At 39.4% G+C, this 17323-nt stretch overlaps 1 protein-coding gene across 2 annotated transcripts in view; it reads left to right on the top strand.

Annotated features, from left to right (window-relative positions):
* Positions 1-17323, top strand: part of ebf1b (EBF transcription factor 1b) — a 142815-nt gene that overhangs the window by 13420 nt on the left and 112072 nt on the right. For both annotated transcript variants that reach the window (XM_079835387.1, XM_079835388.1), the window contains exons 5-6: positions 3789-3862; positions 10893-10961. In XM_079835387.1, the coding sequence (XP_079691513.1) occupies positions 3789-3862; positions 10893-10961 (143 nt within the window). The remainder of the gene's footprint in view (positions 1-3788; positions 3863-10892; positions 10962-17323) is intronic.

The following is a 17323-nucleotide window of genomic DNA, read 5'->3' on the forward strand; positions in this document are numbered from 1 at the left end:
CGGGACTGTTGTGAGCAAGTAAGACATGCTGCTGCTGCTTTACAATAGAGCGTACATGAATTATCGGTGGCAGATCTATACAGGTGGAGCATGGGGAAAGGTGGAGGGTTTCTGAAAGCTCTGCAACTGCTGCAGCAAATGCTGATCAAGTATTTGAAGGTTGAGCAGTGAGCTCATTGGCTGCTGATACCCTAAGATGTGATTGCAAGCGTGATTGTGATTTGAGATGAATATTGGCTATTTTATTTCACTATTTTGGATATTCAAAACAGGATATTCTGTGAGAAAGAATGTGATTTAATAAATCAGAAATCGAATTAAATAATAAAAAGAAGGAATGTGCATTAAGAAAGTAAATTTTGAGTTCATGTTGACTTAAATGGATGGATATTACCTGAATGACATTTTATATTGTAACGAATATGCTATTAAGGCATTTCGGCAAGTGGAAGAATGCTGCTGTTCCTGAGCACACCTCTGCCGGAATGGGCTAAGATAGATTTGGTGTTTATAGATAGAAATTTGAAGCAGGTCTTTTGACTAGCAGACAGTGATGCATGCTGTGTACTTCTAGAAGACCTTGGCCCCCATTCCCTCAAAGTGAAAGAAAACCATCTGAACAAATGCTCCGAGCTTGCCAAAATCCAGCACTGGCTGTAACAATATCGCTCTCAGTGCCTTTGTATAATGTAAAGTACATCTGAAAGACATTAAACAATGAGCCAATGTATCGTCTGTCCCTGGATAGTTCTTCTGTCAAATTACCCTTTTCTTGGTAGATATAACTTTGCTTCAGTGTTTTTTTATTTGATTTCAGTTAAGGTCAATGTGACAAACTTTTTTGATGCCGGACTGGCTTGCTGAATTACACCTCCGTTACATGGCAGAGAGTAATGACTGTGCGTAACGGGACAGATTTGCTGCCAGTCGGTATGCCTACGAACGAGATCCCAGAATCTTAGCAAGGTGACACGCTTGGCGAAGTCAAACGCGGCACTGTTCGGAATGGCATACCATGTCCAACATTCAACTCTGGGAGGAGGGGGGACACACGAGGCTTTGCCAGCCTGGCAGCGCTGTGTTTTGTGTTAAGGAGGGGTGAGAGCAAAGCCGAGAAAATTTGGGAGAAAATTGGGGGGCCGCACCAGATGGTGCACCGTGCTCCAGTCTGGCATCCCAACTGCTCTCTCGCACCCACCTCCTCCAGCCTCCTGCCTCCCCCTACCGCCCCTGTGCCACACGCCACTGATGGTTTGGCACATCATATGCTAGCGTAGGTAGTTTGCCAGTGAGCGCATAGGCACTTCACATTTTTACTCTATGAGAGATTCAAAAAACGAACAAATATTTAAGCAATCTTTTTTTTTTTTTTAATTTATCATTACAACCAAAAACAAAACAACAAACAAATAAATAAATAAGAACAAACAAAACTTCCAACTACTAGGTTATGTTTGGAGATTATGCTGATTTCCAATATTTAATTTTCACATCTTCACAACAGCTTCATTTTGAGACAGACATCACTGAAAAAGCAATGATAACATGCAGTTCAGTAAATGAGTCAGATCTTAAAGGGATTGTTCACCCAAAAATGAAAATTAGCCCATGATTTACTCACCCTCAAGTCATCCTAGGTGTATATGACATTCTTCTTTCAGACGAAAAAAATCTGAGTTATATTACAAAAGTCCAGGCTAATCCAAGCGTTAGAATTTGATTAATAGTTGCTCTGTTTTTGAAGTCCATAAAAAGTGCATCTGTCCGTCAAATAAAGTTTACTTTATAAACTTTATCAAGTTTACTTGATAAAGTTTTAAATATAGATATTTTTCTTACACAAACGCATCGATTCACTTCAGAAGGCCTTTATTAACACCCCAGAGCCATGTGGAGCACGTTATTTGATGGACAGATGCACTTTTTATGGACTTCAAAAACAGAGCAACTATAAATCCAATTCTAATGCTTGGATTAGCCTGGACTTTTGTAATATAACTCCGATTTTATTCGTCTGAAAGAAGAATGTCTTATACACCTCGGGTGACTTGAAGGTGAGTAGCCTAAATCAAGGGCTAATTTTAATTTTTGGGTGAACTATCCCTTTAATTTAATATCAGCTTTGATTGGTTCAGTGAGTTGATTTGTTAATTTTAAGAACCAACTCATGAGAGTCGTTTGCTCGTGGATCGGACTTTGTTGCGCTGTATGTTTTTGAATCACTTAAAGGAATCGGCTCATAAGAGTTGTGAATCAGATTATACTTGACGTCTCACCGTATGCTTTGATACGATTAAAATAACCGGCTCATAAGACTTTTTTTGCTCGTGAATCGAAATACGCTAATACGCATGCGTTGACTCACTAAAAACAGTGCGTAATGGTCGTTTGCCGATGTCTGACACGTTGTTTGCGTGTTTGTTTTACGTGCAAGAGCGCGAGGATAATTCAATACAACTTTAGACAAATCTTCCTGTCGTTATTTTGTGGTTCAGAGTCCTTTTATTGCTTTACATTCAATTCAGACTATAAATTCACGTTGCCAATTCAGGTAAAATATGATTTCCTTTTCTATGGCGCGATGGAGATTCAGAAGCAAACGGAACGTTCTCAGAACTGGCTAACGTTCTGGTTCTGTGGGCTGTGCGCAAACGTTCTACCAGTAACAAGACATGTTCATTCAAAGTTATGTGTTCTTTAATAACATTCTCAAAACACAAACAATTTTTTTTTATACATTGTTCATTGAATGTCTTTCTAAAACGTTTTAGTGTCGACACTACAGCTTGTTTCAGAACATTCAGAGAACATTCAAAAGCAACGTTCTCATGATGTTTGCAAAACGTTTAAATGGAACATTCCCTCAGTTTTCACCAACGGTCACATAAGATAAACTTTCATTTTTTTAAACTTTCACAGGACATTTAGAAATAAAATTTTCATAATTTAATGAGTATGTTAGCAAAACGTTCTTAACAAAAATATGTTCTAAGAATTTTTTGTCCTCGCCATCTGAATTATTTTCTCATTCACACACACTGTATTACAGAAGTAAAATGGGTTGCGAACAGCATTTACTGTTGACGTTTATTATTTTTTGATAAATCTGCTTTCTCTCATCAATAGGAATCACTGTCATTGTTTTGATCTCTCCCGCTAGTTAGAATCTGAGCAACCAATCAATTATGTTCTTTATCATCATCTCCACCTACAACAGGTGTTCTTCGGCTTGTTACCCATCCCTCAAAGTAACCACTCTGAGCTGGTGCTATTGTACATCCCATCCTCTACCACATGTTACCCCACCTCAGCCCCATGCCCTGTAGGGAGAATAATTACCTGAGCTAGAAGTAAAAAACAATGAGCCCTTCTTATTGGAGCACCTTCATTTCTCACCTTCTGTTTTCTTTTACGTAATGAGCCAAAGTCCTGTGTAGAGCCAGAGCTCTGGACAGCCTGTCCAGAAATAGCCTATTGGAACAGCTTAGACGATTCCCCACGACACATGCTGATATTTATTAAATACGACCAGGCCAACAGGCTTTAACGGCAGAATTACGCCTCCTCTCAGTGTGTTTCTCAAGTGAAATTGGCTTCTGTGACTCCCTGAATGTAAGTGTGAATGAGTGGAGGAAATGTTTTTTGGGATGTTAGATGGTCAGAGTCAACTTCCTGTAACATATATTTTGAAACCGCTTCATATGTAACATGCTTAATTAAAATTTCATTGCCTTAAAAGATTCATTGTGAGTCCAAACTGACTTTTTTTTCCTTCTCTCTGTTCAAAGGCCATCATCTATGAAGGTCAAGATAAGAACCCAGAGATGTGCCGCGTTCTGCTGACTCATGAAATCATGTGCAGGTGAGACTCTTTCCTAGCCTGACAAGCCAGACCCACATCAAGATGTTGGGTCTGGGAACACACCATTGGCAGGGCTCAATCCGAGAGGCGGGATAAACGGTTGTCTTTCAAATCCCCTCTGCACGCAATAGGATAACGCTACAACCAACCAGAGCAACGCAGCTAGTTGATAGATTAAACTTTTGTCTTATCCGGTCGGCAAAACTCTGAACACATCTTCCTTTTTTTAGAATGACTTCAGTGCCGTTCTATGTTCTTTTCTCAAAGAAAAGCTGAACTCCAAGTCGAGGCCAAAGCCGATTCGAAAGGCAGCTGTTCACCAGCAGCAGCCATCCTCTTTGTTTTCAAGTGGCAGAGAATTCACACGGAACCTTCGCAACTCTGCCGTCATTATGTTAAGCCCGCCCACCGACTCTCTTCACGATGTGATTGGCCTGACTAGAGTTTGGTTTTTCAAGCTCGCAAGCCAACGGAGAGTTGCTAGACGAACTTCGCTGCAAATTACATTTGCTGCCGCTAGGGTGCGTCTAGATTTCTAGGCTAACTCTTTCCATTACACTTTGTTCTAACCAGGTGCGATGACCCAAGTTTCCAAATAATCTGTCTGTCATACGTCATACGCTGAAACACCAGTCTCTCGTGAACGAGTGTACGACAGTTAGTGGAAGTTAGAGATTATAATTTGTAAAGTTTTAAATATGCATATGTTTCTTACACAAATGCATGGCTTCGCTTCAGAAGGCCTTTTTTTCTTTTAGTTAGTTAGTTTATTTGAACACGTAAGTAAAACAAAACAGAAAAAAAAATTATTTATATATATACATACTTACATATATATATATATAATACAATTAAAATCACAAATACATAAGGACATGGACTTCTCAGTACAAGCTTCCAAAATTATTGTAAGCAATTGTAAGTAATTCAAATAGGAAGAAGTTCAAAATCAACTTTTCTGGTCCTACCCCCCTTTTCTCTATTTTTATCCCTTAATTAAAGGGATAGTTCACCCAAAAATGAAAATTAGCCCATAATTTACTCACCCCCAAGTCATCCTAGGTGTATATGACATTCTTCTTTCAGACGAATAAAATCGGAGTTATATTACACAAGTCCAGGCTAATCCAAGCATTAGAACAATGATTCATAGTTGCTCTGTTTTTGAAGTCCATAAAAAGTGCATCTGTCCGTCAAATAACATGCTCCACGTGGCTCCGGGGTGTTAATTAAGGCCTTCTGAAGCGAATCGACGCGTTTGTGTAAGAAAAATATTAATATTTATAACTTTGTCAAGTAAACTTTCGACCGACCGCATTCCATGGAAAAGTGTTGAATGTTGAAAGTGAAACTCAAGATGCGTACGTGACGTCATGACGAGCCTACCTGGTCGCGTTAGTCTTTCGATTGGCTGGGGAACTTTCAACAATTTTTCCATAAATTGAACAGGGAAGGCGGTTGGTCGAAAGTTTACCTGATAAAGTTTTAAATATGGATATTTTTCTTACACAAACGCATCGATTCGCTTCAGAAGGCCTTTATTAACACCCCAGAGCCGTGTGGAGCAGTTATATGATGGGCAGATGCACTTTTTATGGACTTCAAAAACAGAGCAACTATGAATCCAATTCTAATGCTTGGATTAGCCTGGACTTGTGTAATATCCCTCCGATTTTATTCGTCTGAAAGAAGAATGTCATATACACCTAGGATGACTTGAGGGTGAGTAAATTATGGGCTAATTAAAATTTTTAGGTGAACTATCCCTTTAAATACAAAACAAGTAGATGCTTTACATATTTATATACACATACACCATATATCTATTTAGAGTACCTACACTCACATAAACACATGTATACACCTAGACACAGATGCATACCTTCATACATACGCATGCACTATTTATTAACCCCCCGGAGCTGTGTGGAGCACTTTTATGATGGATAGATGCACTATTATGGACTTCAAAACAGACCATTATGAAGCTTGGAAGAGCCAGGATATTTTTTAATATAACTCTGATTGTATTCGTCTGAAAGAAGCATGTCATATACACCTAGGATGGCTTGAGGGTGAGTCAATTATGGGCTAATTTTCATTTTTGGGTGAACTATTCCTTTAAACCAGACGCTAATTTGCGCTGCTCTTGGTCGATTGCGTTGGTCATGGAAGGTTGGAATCCGGTTGTGTCTGTGTTCTTTAATGTGAGCGTCATCAGTAGATCATGCAGAACTGTCCACTCCCCATCTGCGCTTTTTTAGAATTATGCTCTCGCGCTAATTTGCCCTGTTTAGTAAATCTGGCCCAGGGACTGCCACCAAAACTCACTCTGCGTCTGAATATGCTACATAGTATGCAAAACACAGCATGTAAAAAAAAAAAATTTGTCCGAATTCATAGCATTCATCCAATGAATCCACGAGAGGCTTTGTGAATGGCAGTGTTGTAACGCAACTGTAAGTCACATGGCAATGGCAACATGGCGGATGTAGTACGTAGAGATTTCATTCATACTTTATAAAACATACTTTAAAAAAAATGAAATGGGTATTTAATATTCAGGTGTGCTAAACCAATAAGATTTCGCTGTAGGTGGGGCTACCTATAAACGCCAAGCGATTGTCAAAATGTCCTTTTGCTTTATTCGGTCTGGTTAGAACACTAACCAGTACGCTCTAATGCTGTATTCTGTTTCAACTTGATTTGCTCTTATGGGTATTGAGTCTTACGTTATACCGAAACAGTATATTAAATAGAAGCTCATTTCATATTAATACTATCCAGGTCAAACCCCTAGTGAAGAACAGAGCCAAAAAAACAAGTAGAAGATGACTTTTTCTATCAAATGCTATGTATTTAATTAACATCCAAAGATGAATTTGCTTAAAAGTAGGTTGTGATGATCGACTCGTGCCTATTTTTAGTGGTATTTTAACAGTGCCGCCCACCCTTGTAACCCCCACCCCCCCTCATGAATATCACCCTGATGCCTGGTTAATTAGGACAAGCAGAAACTCATTACTCAATCTGAAATTTCAGTCTGCCCCGCTAACAAATGTGCCCTGGCTCACGTGGCGTCCATGAAATATATGCCAGGTTTTACCAGCAACGCATCACGCAACTTAAAGATGTCACATAGGCACTTTCACAATTAAAAAAGCACCCGATTTTTCTTTTCACTTTTCGAATTGACAGCTAATATATATTCAGACCGATGTGGTCCTCATCCCCCCACCTGCCAAATCAGCATTGATATGCCACCGTGTATGTGTGCGTGCGATAGACTGTATGTGTACCATCAAACGCTGCCGCAATTATAAGCAGAAAATTAGGCTGTTCACCATTAATCAGCTCCACTAATTGCCACGCACCACCATTAGCCATATGGTGCCATGCCAGCTTGCAAGTGCGGGACAAAAGTGCTTATTCCTATCATTTTAACAAACTAGGGGGAGAAAAAAAACCCAAGGAATTTGTTTCAGGATGTTGTTTGTCGCGAAACTGGCCCAAATTGTTTTTCTAAAGATTTAAGTTGTCATAACACAAATCCAGTGTCATGAATGAAAGGAATCATGGGAAGGAAACATATGTTTGAGTGGTGTGATGGTAGACGCGTTCCAAACGTTGACAGAGTCGACTACATCCTGCTAATTACATGAGCCCATTTAGACATTTCTTCAAAAGCCGCATCAGGAAGGAAGCGTTAAGATCTAAGATGTGATTTCCTTCGGGTGTCCTACGGGACGATCTTGAAGAGGATCAGGAAAAAGATTGTAACCTTCTCCACCTCCCAATAAGCTAATGTAGGCGTGTAATAATTCCTGTAGCTGTGTTTGCTATTCATACTTAGGGTTTAGGGTTTGTTCCAATATATAACTTTAAACATGTAAGAACACTGTTTGTTCTCCTGTCCTCAAATAAATCATGTTTTATAGCAACCACATAGCAATGTGATATTTGGGTCAATGCACACACTTTTTTTTGGTCTAGAATTATTAATCTATTCCAAAATATATTAAAATGCAACATTTATGCAATTACTTGATTGCACCTCTTCTATGATGAGCATGTTTTGTTGTATTTATTTATCATTTTTTTTACATTTACATTACAGAGGACAGAACTGTTACTCTAATTAATATTTGAAAAACATTGGTCTGCAAAATTAAAGTCATGTGGTGCGACCATTATGCAGAAACATGCAGAAAATATCCTTGGAAGGCCCTTATTACCAGTTAAAGTTAAATAATTCTCTTAAAATATAAAATCAAATATTGTCATAACTTTTTTATGACAAGGCAGGGTTAGAATAATAGATTTTAAAATGTTGTGTAGTGTAACTCAAAACAGTGATATTAATGAATTAATTATATATATATATATATGTACATGCATTTATGTACACAATTATTATTATTTATATATAAAAATATATAAAAGTTATCTAAAACATATATATATATATATATATATATATATATATATATATATATATATATATATATATATATATATATATATATATATATATATATATATATATATATATATATATATATATATATATATATATATATGTTTTAGATAACTTTTATATATTTTTATATATAAATAATAATAATTGTGTACATAAATGCATTCATGGGTTAGGAAAATATGTTACTTTTTACTATTTTTTAAAGTCATTACATTTTGACATTTTACATTACATCAAACAATTTTGTTGAAATTGGTGTAAACGTTTTTTCAAAACCGTATGAGACCAACATAACTACAAAGAGAAGGGGCTTTTCCTTTTCTTTGTCACTGACCCATTGACCACCCATAGCAACACTCTGGCAACCACCTTCAACACCCTTGCTTGTTGCGAAAACCCTTGCGAGTTTTGCTTAGGAAATCTAGTTAAAAATATTTGTCTTTAATTGTGTTGAGTGTGTATCTATGAATTTGTACGCTCAAGGTTCCGTGTATCAGGAGTTAAACCGTGTCTCCCATGGGCGCTGCCGGATTTGATCATTAGTCTCCTACAAATCTTCTTCCTGCACTGTATAAATACACACACACACACACACACACACACACACACACACACACACACACACACACACACACACACACACACACACACACACACACACACACACACACACACACACACACACACACACACACACACACACACACACACACACACACACACACACACACACACACACACACACACACACACTCATACACAGAGGCACTGCAATCCCTTGTTCCAGTCCTTTGGGAGGACACTGACCTAGTTGAGGAAGCCTTGCAAAAGGAGGGGCGAGAGAGATAGAGATGTAGATGTAGATAGAGAGAGAGAGATTTTAGCCCTCTATTCATGATGAGTTTCTAAAGAAAGACATTCATCATGCATACCTGAAGAAGTGTATTATATAAATCACACACGGTTCCTCATGAATAAGCATAGCACACCTTAAGATACGATCTCCTGAACGCTTGTAGTCCGTGAATGAATGCTAAAGTCTATTGGAACATCTGAAAACTGTGTCATTGGAGAAAATAGGGAGCTGGGAATGAGGTAACAAGAGAAACCGTAAGGCGAGAGGGTGGAAGCAGAGAGAGTTGTGGGAGGAAGAAAAACTGAAGGGGGAAGGACAATGCCAGGGGTGTCATGTGACAGTTTTGTCCCCAGCCCTTATTCAGTGTCCTACTGCCATCTGTGCGGTAGAAATGTGATGCCGGTGGTCTCCAAACCGCCGCTGAAGCCCCTCACACACCTTAAATTCTCCTCTTGTCATTCTGCTAGACCTTCATCACCTACGCAAATGCACATTTTTGGCCTACTCGCAAGCAAGCAGTCCCGTTGTACATTCTTATGTGGGCTGTGTTCTTATGTTAATGTGGCGGTGACAAACTCCAGTACTCAAGAGGGCGATAGATTTACAGTTGAACTAAATTTTTAATCAAAAATTACATTGTTTACTTTCTTAATACATGTTTCTGCTATTATTGTGCATAATTCATTGGTTAAAAGTATTCAGAAACAAAAAAAGTAATTTGTCTTTCAAATTTCAAGCTGTTGTAACTTGCTCTGCCTTTTAAACGACTTTCTTTTTTGGGTGATGTCACCAAGAACTCTTTTAAACCCCTCTCATTTAACCATCTACCATATAGACGTCCAAAATCGCATACTCTTCAGTAGGCACTTATTTTGAATAAGTATTTTGTGACCATAAACAAGATGGACGACGCCCCTTCACTATCTTCCATTGAAGAAAAGTGAAGCCGCCAATGTCTGAATATAGCGCTGACATCTTGCGCTGATCTGGGACCTGCGTCTGCGCAATAGTGACCTTGGGACCGGAGTCTGCGCAGTAGAGGGCAGGAAGTAAAGCTGTGATATCAAAACCCCACCCAAACTCCCACAGTATCTATTATGTCGGTGTGAAATAAACAGTTATGGAAATGTAGAAATGAAAGCTAAAGCTCCAATCTCCTCCCCAAAATGCTGAAAAAAGTCCATTAGTCCATTTTCAACTTCCCTCAGAGAAGTTGGAGCGTCGCTTCACTGCCACTCAGTATCCATTGTATGCACACTTCAGAATCTCACCAGAAGTAGTAGGTCATCTGGGTACTTTTTGCCTGCTCTTTTATGAGTGCTATGAATTCGGACATCACATAATGTTTTTTGCCTACTACATAGTAGGGAAGTATGCGATTTCAGATGCAGCCATATAAACTACTTTTCACCATCCAGTTCAATTCCTGTTGGATAAAATCTAGTCTAGCTCAATATTTAAGCATTATGTTGATGTTCTTGCATTGAGTATGTTTCTTTAGTAAAATGTGCATAAACTTTAATAGTCAAAACACAAATGCAATACACAAAGACAATACAAAAATGACTTCCTAAAATAACATTTCCTCTGGACAAAAAAAGTCCAGAAAAATGGCCTCATGACATAGAACCACACATATCTTGATGTTATACACGATGCCCTTTTTTAACTGATATTTTCTTTCGTCCCTTCAGTCGTTGTTGTGACAAGAAGAGTTGCGGGAACCGAAACGAGACACCGTCCGATCCCGTCATCATCGACAGGTAGGAAATCTCTCCCTCATTAACACTTCCTTACATTGTCTGTGTGCCTGAAAACATCAGATACTTTTATTGTTTATGATCATGCTGTTTGACGCTGTGGTTGACGTGGAGTTTGAAGTAGTTCTCAGGACACGCTGGAGTCTTACGGCCGTCACGGTCTGCTGTGTGTATGTTTGAGTCACTAAATGCTCTGTCATGTTGTTTCTTTTGCTGATACTTTTTTTCACTATGTTCTTTTTGTTGTGGGATCAAGATTGGCCGAGCCCAAACACTTAATATTAATGTGCCTTTTATTGCTGTCTCTGCCTGAGTAAATTACATGCCTAAAGGCTTTAGTCAAAAGCTAGTCTTTGTGTTAAAAGTGTTGAGTGAGTAATTTCTCTTGAGAAGATGTTTGACAGTAAACATGTAAGCAATTTAGATAATATCTACATGGTATGTACTTCAAATTGAGATCTGGCCTGGTTCTGGATTATGGTTCCCCCTTCAGAAGTACAAAAGACAGTGTTCTTGGTCTCTTTATTTTGTCTTAATGAAACCCACATGTATAATGGGCTGTGAAACAATAGACGCCAAAGACCCCTGCCCCCCCCATCCTTTCTACCCGGTTCTTGCCATTTCTCTCGATCCCCTAGGGCATCGCTTTCTTCCACCTAACATTCATCTTTTTAAATCTAAATTTAAACCCCTGCATCCTTTTTGAATGATGTAATTGTAGCTGTAATAATGTTAGCATTACTGCTAATAGGATTTTTAGCAACGCTAAAGATTTCACAGTCCTTAAGGTCGTTTTTTCATTGTCGTTAATGTTGTTAGCTTCAGGCTAGCTGTGTGGAGTTATGTGTTTTGTAATGTGGAAGCTATTAGCCGACGTCTAAGGGCATTTACTTTGACAGGTCATGGTTCTCGGAACTGAGCAAAACAATCTTTTTCCCATTGTTGCAGCTGAATGGTTAGCAACCGCTATGCTCAATGAAAATTGCTAATCGTCCCTTTGAGACAATATATATAGGCGCATGAGGGGAACATATCAAGAGCTGCTTAGCCGATTTGAAGAAAATCAGCACTGAATCACATTTAAGTTGGTCTCACTGAAATGCTGGAATATTTGCAGCTCCCCAACTTCCCAAGATGCCTTTTTTTCCATAATCAGCCCGTGACACTGGGAAAGGCCACAAATCAAAGGTTTATCTCAGTGAGAATCTACTGCAGAAGGGGAAAAATGACTTGATATACACTACATGGAATGGTGCGTAAGAGTTATTGTGTGCAGATGACCAGACTAGGTTGATTTGTAACGTTTGTCAAAGACCGTTCGGGCTCATTTGCGAAAATTAAACCCCACTGAGAAGAAAAAAATGTTTCCCACTATCGGCTTTCCCGGTTTTGCTCTGCATGTTTACTTCAAATTTAGACAGCAGTCAGTAAAGAGTTGGACGGTTGTGGCTGTTCGGCTTCAGCCACTGACCCGTTCCTGCAGAATGGACTCAGGTGTGACCGGAGCTGCTCAGCCGACCGCGGTCGGACACAACAGATCTGCCGCCCCCCCCTTCATACCTGACTCGCGTGTTTGTGGGCAGCCGACACAGTTTATGCTTCACTTGACCAGAACGGGTCAGAACTCTTGGGAGCCAGCTGTGGCTCTCTTTTACACGCTCATACGCCTTTAAACCTCACTGAGCAAAGAGGCTCGATATGGACACAGGCTGATGAACCTGCTGGAGGAACTCATGTGTATTGGTCCCATGTGCAGCGAAAAGGCCCACTAGAAGGTCTTGGTAACTTCAAGGCCATCAAAGACTTACTACATTTCCACTAGGTGTGAATCCAGGCATCTAAAGATAGCATTTTCATTCCGGGAGTCACAACATGATCCTCAATCTGACAATCTCAACAAAAAACCAGCATGAATGCATGAAAGCCGTGCAAATTTATGTTCTGAACAACATATATTATCAGTCCCGCACAATAAATCTATGTAAATGAATTTATAGCACCTCTGTTCTGCATTAAAAAGTGTGTAATTGTGCCATGACATGATATATGTGCGGCCTCCACGCTATTATTGCACCGTAATGACGGCTTTAGTTATGTAGCCAAAATTTTTCAATTTAGTGCATCAGCCACATGGCACTGGTTTGTCCTGCGTATTTATCCTTTAACTTTAAATGTATTTAAAAGGATGCGGAATTGCATTTGTGCAGCAATTTCCCCCTCAGCCCTACTTAATAATCCTCCCACATATTATGTCTTTGTATATACACATTTTTTTTTGCCATAAAGGTGAGAGTGTTTGGATGTTGTGATCTGATCTGATTGTGTCACTCCTGATCTCTCGTCGCATGATTCTGAAGCCCAGAGAAATGGGTCATGCAGGAAAGAACAAAAAAGGTGGGAAAAAAACAACCTAATTTTGGTATGTATTCTTGGCAGCTACACATTTTCTCACAAGCTCAATGACAGTGCCTCGATTATGACTTATTATTTCTCCTAAACACGTAACCTAAAGAAAAATAAATCCTAGTTCCGCCTTTTCCCTCTGAGTTATTTAGCTTGGTTAATAAGGGCTCATTAGCGCGCACTTCTTTCAACGAGCCGATTTGATTTCACACCAGTAATTAGTCTGGCTATGGTTAATTCTGCTGGTTTTGCATTGAAAGTGATGCTCTAATTAGATACACAAAGAACACAGCTAATCCAAATCTGTGTTAAAAACACTAATGAACCCTTATTATGCTGTTAAAACAACTAATTTCATATTTACTAAGATTTGGATTGTAAACAACATCTGTAAACAAACAATATCCACCCTCGGCATTTATCGACGAATATAATTGACCGAATCGTCCAACTGCAGGATGTTGTTAGTCCTTTTGATTTATTCACAGAGACAGGAGGAATACCACTAATCATAACCGCTCACAGAATTAGAAGTCCACTGGGCGCTTCGATTTACACCACATGTAAAACGATTCTTTTCATACTTATTTATCTGGTTCTCTTTATTTGTTTTATTTGAACCGGTCCCTCTCGCATTCATGTGTGCGTGTGTGTGTGTAACCCCGCTGTATAACATTAGCGACTCCTCAGCTGGGCCATATGTTCCTCTCGGCCTCTCCCTCTCCCGGACTGACCTTTCATCGGCTCTGTAAGATTATTTCCAATACTTTAATCCCGTCTCATTGACATGGACACAAAGCACACTGACATCTAATAGACGCCTCCTCACTTTCTCCTTTCTTCCTCTCGGTTTAATCACTTTCAGTTCAGGGCCTCCACCCCCACTTTCCTCCACTCCAACCCCTGCAGCCCTGGATGTCTATTGTTCAGGTCTCGTTTTATTCCAGACCCTCCCTTCTCACTTCTGTTTATGTTTAGGGTGCCAAAAAACCTCAGATAAGAAGCCATGTTCCTAAAGTTAGCTTTAGGAGAAACAGTTTTTAATTCTATTCAAACGGAGCTGTGTATTTGTTTTACGGGAAGCGATAGCGCACAGTTTTAAAGAGGACGGCGGCATGTCGATTGGTTGCAAGTTCTTTTCCTGTCGGCCCGTTTCAAACATCTCCACTTACGAGTTGCCTATTATATCTGTGATGTTACATCCTCTGGCGCAGGAGGGGTACGAGAACGGGTGTGTGTCGTTTATACGAGGGAGATTGTCCTTCTGATGTGTATTCTGTAACGCGCTAGACATTACTTGAACACTGTGCCGCCGGCTTTCTCGGAGGAAGTAGTGCTCTATCCACTCTGGGATCATGAGGGCTCTTGCGGTGATGCGGTGAGCCCACGCTGGGGGATGTCAAAAGCTGTCAGAGGGCCGGCGCAGAATGGAATGCGAAAGTTCCCGTGGATACCGTGGGACTTCCTGTACCCCCAAGACTCGGTTCTCAGCCCCTCTTGGCTGGCCTGACTCTCAACGCTCAGAGCTCAACATCTGGATCTCTGTTCTCTAACCAAAACAACATTCACAGAGCTGATGGAGGGAAATGGGTCACCATGCCCTTGAATTTTACATTTAATGGCCTGCTGAAAAAGTGCAGCTCTAAGCTAAAAGTTCACGGCGTGCAGGCAAAATAGATCTCAAATCACATTAACTTGCTATGCATGATTCATTTTGTAAGAAATATGACCAAGTACAGTATTTACATTATTTTAGGTCTTTTGTTTGGTGTGGTTCATGTTTGTTCGATTTTTGCAAATTTGGACACACTTGGCACATTTCAAACCATGTGACCACTTTTCAAGCAAAACATTTCAGAAAAAGAAGTGTAATTTAATTTGGCATCACTACACGACATTTTTTTTTCATAGTGTTACTTTAGATTTCGTTTTATCACAGTGCGTGACTTCATTTGTTATATTAATGTTAAAATTACTTGTTTTATTTATTTTTACTCTGTGACTAGTAGTTTCCATACTAAGCAGAATTGCTAAAGCAATGAAAAGTAATAATAATAAAGCAAATTTCCTCCTAACTGCCCAGCAAGCAATTTTACATTTGCAATGCTGCCTTCACGTGCTATCGGAAATTTCATAATTCGCACTTCAGAAGTCGTAATTACGAGCTTGTTGCATTCAAGTGCTTTGTTGTCGGAATGAACAGGAATCATGGAGGACACCAGGTTTATTCTTGCCTATTTATTGGGAAAATCTTATTAAAACCAAAATATGTAGTGTCACATACACTGACAACCATATAAACATTTACGATGCCATCCAGATAGTCCGCTTTCTGCAGATTCTGTAATTTCGGTCAAATGCAGCATTTTCACTGTGTATAAAATATACAATACACTTCAAATGATTACTCTTATATGTAAATATGCATTACATTAATGACCAGACAAGACGATCTAGCTTTTTTGGGCGGAAAAACTAATAAATCATAGCTGTCACAGCAGTAGTTCTCCCCGCCACCATGTTTAAAGTTCATGCCACGCCCATCGCGGGAATTTGAGTATCAAAATTATTTCCGAACTTCCCAGTGGTAAACACGACATCAGAGGCCGTTCATGTGCAGTTTTTACCTAGGAAACTGGTATTTACGATAATTCCGAAAGCACGTGAAGGCAACATAAAAGACGTCTAATAGCCGTCCAAACACAGGCCTGACGTCTAGACTAAAACAAGGCAATATTTGGGCTGCCGGTGAAAATTTAACCATCTAACCATAGACCAAGAATCGACTAGAGCAGTGTTTCCCAACCACGATCCTGGAGGCACACCAACACTGCACATTTAGCATGTGTCCCTAATCAAACACTTGATTCAAATGATCATCTTATTAGTGGAGACTCAAAGATCTGAAATGGGCGTAGCAGATAAAAGAGACGTGCAAAATGTGCAGTGTTGGTGTGCCTCCAGGATCATGGTTGGGAAACACTGATCTAGAGAATGAACATGTTAAAGAAATGAAACCAAACACCTTGTAATCACTGTTGACTTGCTTACATGATGGAATATCATACATCAAGTTATTTTGGCAAAAATTACATTCAAGGTTGTTTTGGCTAGAAGTTACTCATAGCTGGACTATATCGGGTCTATAGTTAAAGCCACAATATGTAATTTTTCTCCACTAGAGGTCGCTTATTCAAAACAAAGGAATAGCTTGATGATGCCTCGATTTCGCAGAGCTTTTAATATGCCGCAGACGACCGCTTCCGCTTCTTCCGGTCAAGCGTATGTGGGGTAACGCAACGCTGTTTTATCATATTAAATACACTGAAGTGTGTTGAAAGTTATGTTATAATGCTACTCTGTGCGTTCGCTCGGCGGCTACTATTAGACACTTGTTGCACACTGCAGTAAGCTAGATCCATATTAGGCACGGTAAAACATGGTACTCGCGGTACATCAAGAAAACGAGATTTAAACAATAAGACTAACTGTGTTGAGCTATATAACAATGATTCTTTTTCTGTCGATGAATGTATCCAAACAGTTGCTCACCTTTCTAATAAAACACATAATATATTGAAGCATCTAAAACCGTAAATCGAGGGTAACGTGATGTCATTGATAGGCGTCCTGGTTAAAATTGCTTATTTCTATGGATTTAAACATTGGTGGAAACATTTTGGATAATGTAAGTACACAAGTCAACAAAATATGTAACATTGTCTAGTGGGTTTTGGATATTTTAATCCAAAAATATTACGTATTGTGCCTTTAATCAAGACGGTGAAATGACGGCTATTGCATTATCCATTATCTTGTCTATAGTTAATGTGCTGAACTGCACCTGTGGTTACTGTGCTGGGACACCTGTGTGAACTTCAAAACTGCACCACAAACCCCTGACACCTGTTCAAATCATTGAAAACATTACTCCGAAATGTGGTTAGTTCTGTGAAAAGCTT

The sequence above is a fragment of the Gobio gobio genome (genome assembly GCF_949357685.1).
Source record: "Gobio gobio genome assembly, chromosome: 14".
NCBI lineage: Eukaryota > Metazoa > Chordata > Actinopteri > Cypriniformes > Gobionidae > Gobio > Gobio gobio.